General features: G+C 43.4%; 1 protein-coding gene across 4 annotated transcripts; it reads left to right on the top strand.

Moving 5' to 3' along the window:
* The first annotated feature begins 1,445 nt into the window (after positions 1–1,445).
* Positions 1,446–11,223, top strand: LOC135546254 (sushi domain-containing protein 6-like). Of its 4 annotated transcripts, none has more exons than XM_064974528.1 (6): positions 1,446–1,678; positions 3,490–3,652; positions 3,997–4,103; positions 6,119–6,322; positions 8,170–8,311; positions 8,786–11,223. In XM_064974528.1, the coding sequence occupies exons 2-6, from the start codon at positions 3,510–3,512 to the stop codon at positions 9,108–9,110; spliced, it is 921 nt and encodes a 306-aa protein (XP_064830600.1). In that variant the 5' UTR covers positions 1,446–1,678; positions 3,490–3,509; the 3' UTR covers positions 9,111–11,223. The 4 variants fall into 4 exon arrangements, with proteins under 4 accessions (XP_064830600.1, XP_064830601.1, XP_064830599.1 ...); XM_064974529.1 differs by having other exon boundaries at positions 3,437–3,652; positions 8,789–11,223; XM_064974527.1 differs by having other exon boundaries at positions 3,437–3,652.
* Positions 11,224–12,143: the final 920 nt, after the last annotated feature.

The following is a 12,143-nucleotide window of genomic DNA, read 5'->3' as shown; positions in this document are numbered from 1 at the left end:
AGTAACACGATCAATATGATTCCCTTCTTTGTCATTTTTGTTAATTGCAAATGTACATGATGATTTTACAAATCTCCAGGAGTCTGTAGTGTCTCAGAGTAAACTCATTATCGTTGGTTTGTGTTTGTTGAGAGGATTCTCAAATTCAAATTAGGAGCTGTGACACCTACTGACTGGCCTTCTAATATATTTGTGTGAATTTCTCCAACTTGTTTGTATGATCATTTTTCACACTTTCTTGTATGCTAAATCATTTAGGCATCAGTATTGTAAAGTTTGATGGTTGACAGTTTTTCTTGAGTCCCAACCCACCCCTGGATTTTTGAATTTTTGCTGGTTATTGTAAAAACAACTAATTGTAAATATTTTTGGCAAATACAGTTTTTCTCAAATGTAAGGTTTTTTGTCATGCCCTATCATTTGTGTATTGTGTGACCATTTGAGGATGTCAACCATTTCAAAAGTTGTGTTATAGCAATAGCCTTAGTCTCAGATGGTACTCATCATCTTGGGCTCCCAATGGTGCAGCGGTCAGGCACTGCATCTCGGTGCAAGAGGCGTCACTACAGTCCCTGGTTCAGGTCCAGGCTGAATCACATCCGGCTGTTATTGGGAGTCCCATAGTGCGGCGCACAATTGGCCCAGCGTCGTCCAGGTTTGGCCGTGGTAGGTCGTCATTGTAAATGAGAATTTGTTCTTAAATGACTTGCCTCGTAAAATAAAGGTTAACTAAAAAGACTTGGCTTGTGGTTATGTGAGGATGATTATGATGGTGTTGATGATTGATATCATTTGTCTTTAATTTATGGTTTTAAATCGTCACACATTTAAAGGTATGGGCTGGAGCCCAGCTAATAAGTTCGTTAGTTATAGTGTCTTAGGTACGGCCAGACGTTTGTCTATTTTCATATTTATCAACCTGATACATTGGAGAAATATTTTAAGGTAAAATATTACACAATACAATATGTATCTCTGGAAGGAACTAAATTATGTTGCATTGGCGCACTATATTCTTAGCACTTCCGTCTGGTCCTTCTGTCAGATGTGATTCAGTATCATCTGGCCTTGCACTGTAGACTTGTTTTGTTCACTTCACTCATTTTAGCAGACGATCACGGTGGAGACAGTGTTTGTAAACAGAGGATTTGTGAAAAGCGTGGTCCAAAAACAATGACCGTTCATTATACTGCGGTGAACTGAATGTTCAATTTCCACAGTTCTGCGAAATTTAGCTCGAATTTACTGAATATCGCAAGGTCCAGCGGACGCCTGCTAAGGGTGGGGTTAGTGTGAAGACGCACTGTATACAGTGGTGGAGTTCGTTTTGAATGGCCGGGCGGAGAGTTCGCTTAAGGACCAATGGAATTGCCTAAAATGAGGCAACTCCACCCACCCTGCAAAACTAACTCGATCAATGTCACCAGCGCGCGTAGTCGGGACTGGAGCCTGTGATAAGTCTCTGTTCCTGTCAAAAACACAGCTGAGCGATGACTCAGTTGTCAGCGGCTGTGAAATAGATCCAGTTGTTGCTATATGCCCCATTAATCTGGAGGAGAATTAAACTAATTAGATATTGATCTCGAGCGGATCGTATATCAAACAGACGGGGAAGTATTGATTTATACCATCTTGGACTAGTCCTTGAACGGAATATTCCTATATCTAGATTCTACAGGTGAGTAGCCTTATTGGTAAGAGGTTGTCTTTTGCCAAGTATTTTGTTGAACTTGCCTAAAGATAAATGTAACCCCAATAATATAACATGTGATATGTAGGATATGACTAGCCTGTAGGATAGAGTGTTAATGTAGGCTGTAGGAATATGTTGTTTAATTAGTGGAAGTTGAGTTTAGTCGGCTAAAGAAAATTGCGATTTTTAATTAGACTGGCTTGATATATTAGCATTCTGGATATGATATAAATGCGTCAGCTTTGGCATTTATACTTATTTGGGGATGTCTGGTGATCTCTGGGTATGCACCTGTCCATTCAGCTCCGCTGCGCGTTTATGTTCAGCGAGCGCTGGTAGGCTATTTATTCGGTTTGTCATGAACGTACCACAAACACTAGCCTTATTTCTATGAGCCTTATTTCTATGATTAACACAATAGCCTTTGCTTACCATATTCTGCCGTAGTCTACAAGGTCCTTCCTTATAATTTGTGCCTGGATGTGTTTTGATAGGACGCATAAAATGAATATTGATATTATTTCCTCACTTCCATGACAACACAAAGACAGGTAGTGTGAGTCATATTGTAATTGATCACTTGCCTATTCCTCTTGGATAAGTGGGATGGCATGAAAAGTGTTACTGTGTGTCAATGCCATCCATGTATGACACTTATAGAAACAGGGATGCAGCTGAGTAGTTTGACAATCAGAGCAGAAAGTACGAAGTACCACATAGCAGAAGTCATTAAACCCATGGGTTATTTAAGCAATAAGGCACAAGGGGGTGTGGTATATGGCCAATTTACCATGGCTAAGGGCCGTTCCTAGTCACGACGCAACGTGGAGTATATTGGCCATATATCACAAACCTCCGAGGTGCCTTATTGCTATTATAAACTGGTTACCAACGTAATTAGAGCAGTAAAAATACATGTTTTGTCATACCTGTGGTATGTGGTCTCATATACCACAGCTGTCGGCTAATCAGCATTCAGGGCTCGAACCATCCAGTTTATAATACTGATTATAAACCGGGTGGTTCAAGCCCCGAATGCTGTTTGGGTGAAAGCCGTGGTATATCGGACGGTATACCATGGGTATGACAAAACATTTGTTTTTACTCTGCCTTGCGTAGTGCTTATTAAGAACAGCCCTTAGCCGTGGTTTATTGGCCATATACTACACCCCTCTGGCCTTGTTGCTTAACTAACTAACCTATCAAACATGGGAATCATTACAGGCACACAGAAGACAAACAGTTACCAAATCCATTCAGAGGAGAAAAACATGTTTATTTTTTACTAGATTTGTTGATGACAACTTATTGTCTCTACATTAGTAAATGTATTGGTAGATGTTTATTACATTTCATTTTAAGGTGTTGCGTTTTAAAGTAATGCTTTATAATGGAACTGGAGCAATTTATAATGGCATACTTCACAGCTTATTCATGAACAGAAGTCATGTTTTAATAAGATGGTGAGTAAGATGCCACCCACCTACATTGTGGTCACAGCTCACTGCCTGATAGAAACAGGTGTAGGATATTAATGTGATCACTCTGTTGCAGGAGAACCTTCCAGCAATGCAGGAAATTTAAAATGTGTAGTGTGTTTGAGGTTTAAAAAAGCTTCGGAAATGTGTAATTAACGTTTAGACATTTCAGACTGGATTTTCCCTTATATAAATTTTATCAACCCCTACAAAAATTTAAATGAATTATAATCCACATAATAATTCACATTTCCCATTGCTGCAGGATTATTTTCCTGCTGTAGCAAACTGGCTCAATTTAAGATCCTACACCTGCAGGCTATGTGAGAGCGGCACACATGGTGTTGGCAGGGACCTCCCCTGCTGTTCCAGAGTTGACTTGCACCCCCGATATGAAAGCGCTCCGAAATCCGCCATGGGATTTGTGTTTGTGCCATGCCTGTGTGTCAAGTTCAGTGCTAAGAGAGGAAATATGGGCCAGGTGAAGAAAAAAAACACTACCAGTCATATAAGTAATGTTGATAAATGTCTGGTGTTGAACAATAACCCAAGTTTCGTTCCAGTTTCTGTAAATTAAAGGGTACAGGGTTGGGGAGTAATTCACTCATTCAGGGTCAGGCTGTGGGTGTTTATGGTAGCTGCAGCTGTGAACCACTGTCCCCTGCCTTTGTTAGGGCAAAAGGGGAGGCTTTCCAAGTGCATGATTAGATATTTGTCGATATTTTGCAACTGTGTGTGTGCACATGCGTGTATGCTTGTTTGTGTGCATATGTATGTGCGTGACTATCTGCAGGGCACTGAGTCCTCTGTTTATTGCACCTGCAGGAAGGCTGTTTTGATGTCTGTGCAGCGGGAGTCTCTATGGCTGTGTGGACACATCACTCTGGGCTACGGGCTCTTTCTCCTAGTCGCCCTTCCAGACCTCACCACAGGTACTCCCTCCTCAACCACCCACCCTAACCACCCATAACTGCCCACCCAGGTCATCACCTCTGCTAGGCATCCAAGTTGCACCACCATGTACTTGTTGAAACAGTCACCACTGCACCCAAAAGCTGTAATCCATCTGTAAGAGCTAACTATATAGCTATCTGGACATACAGTGCCTTGCGAAAGTATTCGGCCCCTTTGAACTTTGCGACCTTTTGCCACATATCAGGCTTCAAACATAAAGATATAAAACTGTATTTTTTTGTGAAGAATCAACAACAAGTGGGACACAATCATGAAGTGGAACGACATTTATTGGATATTTCAAACTTTTTTAACAAATCAAAAACTGAAAAATTTGGCGTGCAAAATTATTCAGCCCCCTTAAGTTAATACTTTGTAGTGCCACCTTTTGCTGCGATTACAGCTGTAAGTCGTTTGGGGTATGTCTCTATCAGTTTTACACATCGAGAGACTGAAATTTTTTCCATTCCTCCTTGCAAAACAGTTCGAGCTCAGTGAAGTTGGATGGAGAGCATTTGTGAACAGCAGTTTTCAGTTCTTTCCACAGATTCTCGATTGGATTCAGGTCTGGACTTTGACTTTGCCATTCTAACACCTGGATATGTTTATTTTTGAACCATTCCATTGTAGATTTTGCTTTATGTTTTGGATCATTGTCTTGTTGGAAGACAAATCTCCGTCCCAGTCTCAGGTCTTTTGCAGACTCCATCAGGTTTTCTTCCAGAATGGTCCTGTATTTGGCTCCATCCATCTTCCCATCAATTTTAACCATCTTCCCTGTCCCTGCTGAAGAAAAGCAGGCCCAAACCATGATGCTGCCACCACCATGTTTGACAGTGGGGATGTTGTGTTCAGGGTGATGAGCTGTGTTGCTTTTACGCCAAACATAACGTTTTACATTGTTGCCAAAAAGTTCAATTTGTTTCATCTGACCAGAGCACCTTCTTCCACATGTTTGGTGTGTCTCCCAGCTGGCTTGTGGCAAACTTTAAACGACACTTTTTATGGATATCTTTAAGAAATTGCTTTCTTCTTGCCACTCTTCCATAAAGGCCAGATTTGTGCAATACACGACTGATTGTTGTCCTATGGAAAGAGTCTCCCACCTCAGCTTTAGATATCTGCAGTTCATCCAGAGTGATCATGGGCCTCTTGGCTGCATCTCTGATCAGTCTTCTCCTTGTATGAGCTGAAAGTTTAGAGGGACGGCCAGGTCTTGGTAGATTTGCAGTGGTCTGATACTCCTTTCATTTCAATATTATCGCTTGCACAGTGCTCCTTGGGATGTTTAAAGCTTGGGAAATCTTTTTGTATCCAAAACCGGCTTTAAACTTCTTCACAACAGTATCTCGGACCTGCCTGGTGTGTTCCTTGTTCTTCATGATGCTCTCTGCGCTTTTAACGGACCTCTGAGACTATCACAGTGCAGGTGCATTTATACGGAGACTTGATTACACACAGGTGGATTGTATTTATCATCATTAGTCATTTAGGTCAACATTGGATCATTCAGAGATCCTCACTGAACTTCTGGAGAGAGTTTGCTTCACTGAAAGTAAAGGGGCTGAATAATTTTGCACGCCAGTTTTTGATTTGTTAAAAAAGTTTGAAATATCCAATAAATGTCGTTCCACTTCATGATTGTGTCCCACTTGTTGTTGATTCTTCACAAAAAAATACAGTTTTATATCTTTATGTTTGAAGCCTGAAATGTGGAAAAAGGTCGCAAAGTTCAAGGGGGCCGAATACTTTCGCAAGGCACTGTACAACCTGCATCATGCTGCAATGATACTTAGCCCTCTCCCCAGACCTGCAAGACCTCCTCCCAGACTCCACCTGTCTTACCCCATTCATATGACCGTATCTATTAAAACACTCTACCTAAAGCTTTTTTCCTCTTCAACCTGAATCACAGATCTTTGAGATACAATAAGTGCCGGTTCGATTCAACAACAAGGTATTACAACTAAACTGTAGTATGCCTCATCCGCAGGCAGGCAAGGGAACTGCAGCCATCCACTGGTGCCAGAACACGGAGGCTTCCGCTGCGAGCCCTCCCCCTGCCGAGGCTTCCCCCAGAAGAGCTTGATCTACTACTTCTGTGAGCCCGGCTACACCATCCCAAAAGAGGTGCACAGCTCGCGCTGCCGCCACGGCAAATGGATCCCCAGCGTGCCCACCTGTCTGTCCACAGCAGGTGAGTCACCACGGCCGTGTGGGAGGAGGGGTAAACCTTTGCTCCTAGTGTAATGGACTAGAGCAGGGATGGGCAACTTTGATGGGGGTGGGGGCAACAATAAATCTGAGCTCATCATGAGGCACTGCCGTGGCTCGCGGGTCTGTGTACCCACATCCATACCCACATATGCAGTCAGAGCCCCACTTTGCGAGCAAAACATTTTAGTGGCAGCAGAGAGAAAACATTGATGTTTTATTGTTCCTCTCTTGCAATTTTGCCATGGGGCGTAGATAAAATGTTGCAGTTTTAAAGACAATTTGCTGCAATTCTACATTTTTTGCCATGGGACGGAGAGAGAAACAGTTTTTAATATGATATCTGAGTGAGAGTGGCGAACAAAATCAATGGGGGTCCCCTGGTCAGTATTAGACCATGATTACTATACGTTTAGCTAGCTGGCTGCCATACTAATTTACCAATCTAAAAAATGTCACTCAATGGGCTAATTGAGTGACTGTCAGTGACTGACATAACAAGAGAAAAAAACTGCTGATGCACACATCCAAATTTCGAAATCACAGCTTATTTATTTTTGGAAATGGATCCGCGGGCCTACAAAAGGAGGCCGCCAGTTGCCCATCCCTGGTCTCGCGCATATGTGTGTGGAGTATGTCCATGAGTGACTGATATGAGATAAGTGTTAGGTAAACTACAGTCAGGTCAAAGGTTGCAGTGTGATATAAGGTAGGTTCTGTACTCAATCACTCACCGCCTTTGTAAATGCATTAACCCAGACACCTAACAATTACTTTGGCTGATTCCAGGTTGGCTATATGCATGCATGGAGGTTATGGGTTGATGATTTAAATGTTACATGGCTTTCTTCCACATAGTCATCTCATAAGCTGATTAATAGCAATGCTATGACCACCCTCCTTCATTCGTCCTCTTACTGCATTTATGGATGGATAACTCCAGTTCTCGAGGGCCTGATTGGCGTCACACTTTTTCTCCATCCCTAGCAAACACAATTGATTAATCAAATTGCATTCTAAACTGAAGATCATGATTAGCAGATTGTTGGAGTCAGGCGTGTTAGCTGGGACTGGGGCAAAACTGTGACACCAATCAGGCCCTCGAGGACTGGGCAATTCCAGTCATGTCTTATTGGATGTGGAAGAGGCAAGTGGAAGCATACACTCTATACCACTCTATGACTGTTGTGCTATAGTTTCAATGGCCTTGAGTATAGCCCTACATGAGCTTTGAGTGTCACTAGAGCTGAGCAGTGTGTTAGGCTGGTTAACAGGATGGTGTGTGGCCTGTTAAGTGCTAAGATTTGATTGTCGTAACTTTCTGGTACCAACCCCGTAGTTCCACACAAGAGGTCAATGACCTACTTGGTGAGATGCAAAAGCCGACATAGCAGATTCTTAACATGCTACTTTAGAGCCTTTTGCTTCCTCTTTCGGCCTGTGCTGCATCGAGGCAGGAAACCAGCATCAAGAAACGGGAAGTGAGCAAAGTCACCAAACTAACCAGTCTCTTTCCTCTGCCATATTAAACCTCACGGAAATGTAATGCGTCATGGATATAGGAAACCACACCTGCAGATGCATGACTGACTCCCTTTGAGATACCCTGTTTTATGCTGTCCATATGTGTATCAGTAGTGTGTTTCCCCTAAATGATGTGTGTACTTCCTGAATGTATTTGTTGAGTGTGTTGTAGCTCTGGTCCAGGGCGACGGTGTGTGTTCAGGGGGGTTAGTGAGTGCACACACTAACGCCCTGGACCACAGCTTAGTGTGTTGTAGGTAGTTGATGGGTGTGTGTGTTGATTGTTTATGTTGTGTTTTCTTTCAGACAGACATGTTAACTATGAGGACCAGGTGGCCCACTCACTCCCTAGCGTTGCCACGACGGCGGTGGGCGTGTCCATATTCCTTCTCACCACCACGGCCTGCTTGGTGATCAAGTCCCGCCTTTTTCCCTGTCACTCACACAGGTAAGCACATATGACTGGCTCTTATCCCTGTCACTCACACAGCTATATTCATACGACTGGATCCTCTATAGCGGTGTTGTCACTCCTAACCCTGGTCCTGGAGCATTAGTGTATGTAGGTTTTGTTCCAGCCCAGGACTAACACACCTGATTCAGCTAACCAAGGTCTTGATGATTGGTTGAATCAGGTGTGTTGCTCTGTAGGGTGGTTACAGTGCTGTAGTTGCTTTGTACAGTAGAGGCTTGGAAATGCATCACATCCTGTAATGAAAGCATCTTTATAATCTGATGAGTGAAAGTTGAAAGACTGTGGAGGAGGAGGAGGAGGAAGAAGGAAATTCAGTGGTTTGATAGTCATCTTATCATCGATGCTGGGTGTTTCATAGCTGTAGTGTCAGTTAGATTGCAGGTAAATCCACCCACTGTATGAGTGCTGTCTGTGAAGTGATTTGATCATCTCTCTACTGTTGTTCAGCAGGCGCTCCTCTGACCAGATGGATCTGATGGTGGATGGCCTGCCTGTGTCTCTGCCCACCTATGAGGAGGCTGTCTACGGGAGCTGGGGGCAACACCTGCCCCCCTGCAGAGGGCCCACCCAGCTCCTATTGGCCCAGGAGGCTCCAGGTCCATCATTAGCTCACAACCAATCAGATTCCAGTCACCTTATCCCTCAATCCAATCAAAGCCCCGAGATCCTTCCGCCCCCTTACGAGGAGATCCAATCCCGCCCCAGAGAGAGTCAGACTGAGGTGGACGTGCAGGCCATACAAGTTGCACTTCCCGATGACAAGGACATTTGAGTGACTGGCGTATTTGTGTTACCCACCAATGATGTACTGACTTGTAAAATCATGTGCTCAGGCACTTACAGTGGGGCAAAAAAGTATTTAGTCAGCCACCAATTGTGCAAGTTCTCCCACTTAAAAAGATGAGAGAGGCCTGTAATTTTTATCATAGGTACACTTCAACTTTGACAGACAAAATGAGAAAAAAATCCAGAAAATCACATTGTAGGATTTTTAATGAATTTATTTGCAAATTATGGTGGAAAATAAGTATTTGGTCAATAACAAAAGTTTATTTCAATACTTTGTTATATACCCTTTGTTGGCATTGACAGAGGTCAAATGTTTTCTGTAAGTCTTCACAAGGTTTTCACACACTGTTTCTGGTATTTTGGCCCATTCCTCCATGCAGATCTCCTCTAGAGCAGTGATGTTTTTGGGCTGTTGCTGGGCAACACAGACTTTCAACTCCCTCCAAAGATTTTCTATGGGGTTGAGATCTGGAGACTGGCTAGGCCACTCCAGGACCTTGAAATGCTTCTCACGAAGCCACTCCTTCGTTGCCCGGGCGGTGTGTTTGGGATCATTGTCATGCTGAAAGACCCAGCCACGTTTCATCTTCAATGCCCTTGCTGATGGAAGGAGGTTTTCACTCAAATTCTCACGATACATGGCCCCATTCATTCTTTCCTTTACACGGATCAGTCGTCCTGGTCCCTTTGCAGAAAAACAGCCCCAAAGCATGATGTTTCCACCCCCATGCTTCACAGTAGGTATGGTGTTCTTTGGATGCAACTCAGCATATGACATTCTCCCAATCTTCTTCTGGATCATCCAAATGCTCTCGAGCAAACTTCAGACGGGTCTGGACATGTACTGGCTTAAGCAGGGGGACACGTCTGGCACTGCAGGATTTGAGTCCCTGGCAGCGTAGTGTGTTACTGATGGTAGGCTTTGTTACTTTGGTCCCAGCTCTCTGCAGGTCATTCACTAGGTCCTCCCGTGTGGTTCTGGGATTTTTGCTCACCGTTCTTGTGATCATTTTGACCCCACGGGGTGAGATCTTGTGTGGAGCCCCAGATCGAGGGAGATTATCAGTGGTCTTGTATGTCTTCCATTTCCTAATAATTGCTCCCACAGTTGATTTCTTCAAACCAAGCTGCTTACCTATTGCAGATTCAGTCTTCCCAGCCTGGTGCGGGTCTACCATTTTGTTTCTGGTGTCCTTTGACAGCTCTTTGGTCTTGGCCATAGTGGAGTTTGGAGTGTGACTGTTTGAGGTTGTGGACAGGTGTCTTTTATACTGATAACAAGTTCAAACAGGTGTCATTAATACAGGTAACGAGTGGAGGACAGAGAACCCTCTTAAAGAAGAAGTTACAGGTCTGTGAGAATCAGAAATCTTGCTTGTTTGTAGGTAACCAAATACTTATTTTCCACCATAAATTGCAAATAAATTCATAAAAAATCCTACAATGTGATTTTCTGGATTTTTTTTCTAATTTTGTCTGTCATAGTTGAAGTGTACCTATGATGAAAATTACAGGCCTCTCTCATCTTTTTAAGTGGGAGTACTTGCACAATTGGTGGCTGACTAAATACTTTTTTGCCCCACTGTATATGGATTCAAGCCTACCAGCATGGATCGACTTTCTTTTCAGGTTTCAACCTTATACATAGCACACCAGTTCTGATTGGCTGTTGGTAATGTTATGAGACGTATCCTGCCATGGAGACATGGTTTATTTCCCATCAGTGATGGGACCTGAGCCTCGTTTGTTGAGGTGACTTTGGTAATGATATTACTGTTACATCACAGGGACCTGCGTGTCCTTTTTGTTGGTTTTGCGATGATGACAGAGTTGTAGCGTCGATATAGAAACCAGCAGACCGACCCTGTTCCCGCCTTGCACCTCTGTCCTATCTGCTTTGAATTATTGACCAGAATTTGGGGAGGGTTTGGGGTAGAAACCCCCAGGATGTACTTATTTGTTATTGACATTGAATGTAGTTGTTTCTCATTTTCTTTTCAATAGAAAAAAATGTAATGGATGTATGTAATGTAACGTTTACATAATATTGCAATTATTGCATTGCACAGAAGATTAAACGTCAACATTGTTTCTAATTGTAAAACCTCTTGGCCTTACTCAGTTATGGTGCTCTCTGGGAAGAATTAGTCAAAGGAAAGTAGATTGCATGGTTGATCTGAGACACAGTCTGCACTCAAATGGCACTCGATTACCTATAAAGTGCCCTACATTTGACTAGAGCCCAATAGGCCCATGACGCGGTGCACAATTGGCCTAGCATCGCCCGGGTTAGGGGAGGGTTTGGCCGGTAGGGATATCCTTGTCTCATCGCACACTAGCGACTCCTGTGGAGGGCCGGGCGCAGTGCAGGCTGACCAGTTTGCTAGGTGTACGGTGTTTCCTCCGACCCATGGTGCGGATGGCTTCCGGGTTGGATGTGCGTTGTGTCAAGAAGCAGTGCGGCTTGGTTGGGTTGTCTTTCCGAGGACGCGTGGTTCTCGACCTTCGCCTCTCCCGAGTCCGTACGGGAGTCACAGCGATGAGACAAGACAGTAACTACTACCAACTGGATACCACAAAAAGGGGGTAAAATACATTTTTAGAAAGTAGGGAATAGGGCACTATTTGGAACACTGCACAGACAGAGCTAGTGTAATAACCAGCTCATGTTGAATAGTTAAGTTCTATGTGAGAATTTCAGCTTAAAGCGGCAATCAGCAGTTGAAACAATAAGTCACCCGTTTCAGTAAAAAGCTGAAGGATGGGCATGAGAAATGTAACCACTCTCAAATTCATAGGCAGGACTGACCATCCATGATATAAAAAGGATAGTTTTAGCCAAGTTGTAACATGGGATCTGACATTCTGACCAACTCATTCTTCCGTTATGTTACACAGAACTTTGTACAAACAGGATGGCCAGGGAAAGGCACTGTGAGGGAAGTGGAGTAGACTCACTTTAACTGCTAACTGTGTCCAAATGGAGAAGTACAACATCCGCTTATGAGGAATGCAG

Source organism: Oncorhynchus masou, chromosome 9 (genome assembly GCF_036934945.1).
Source record: "Oncorhynchus masou masou isolate Uvic2021 chromosome 9, UVic_Omas_1.1, whole genome shotgun sequence".
Taxonomy (NCBI): domain Eukaryota; kingdom Metazoa; phylum Chordata; class Actinopteri; order Salmoniformes; family Salmonidae; genus Oncorhynchus; species Oncorhynchus masou.
The sequence above is the reverse complement of the archived record's forward strand: the minus strand, read 5'-3'. Positions and strand labels throughout refer to the sequence as shown.

What these genes read in the sequence shown, in the direction of transcription:
- LOC135546254 (XM_064974528.1), top strand. Translation starts at nt 3,510, where the DNA reads ATGGTGTTGGCAGGGACCTCCCCTGCTGTTCCAGAGTTGACTTGCACC. An exon ending in CCTTCCAGACCTCACCACAG is followed by an intron (nt 4,104 to 6,118) that starts GTACTCCCTCCT and finishes CCTCATCCGCAG; the next exon opens with GCAGGCAAGGGAACTGCAGC. An exon ending in CACCTGTCTGTCCACAGCAG is followed by an intron (nt 6,323 to 8,169) that starts GTGAGTCACCAC and finishes GTTTTCTTTCAG; the next exon opens with ACAGACATGTTAACTATGAG.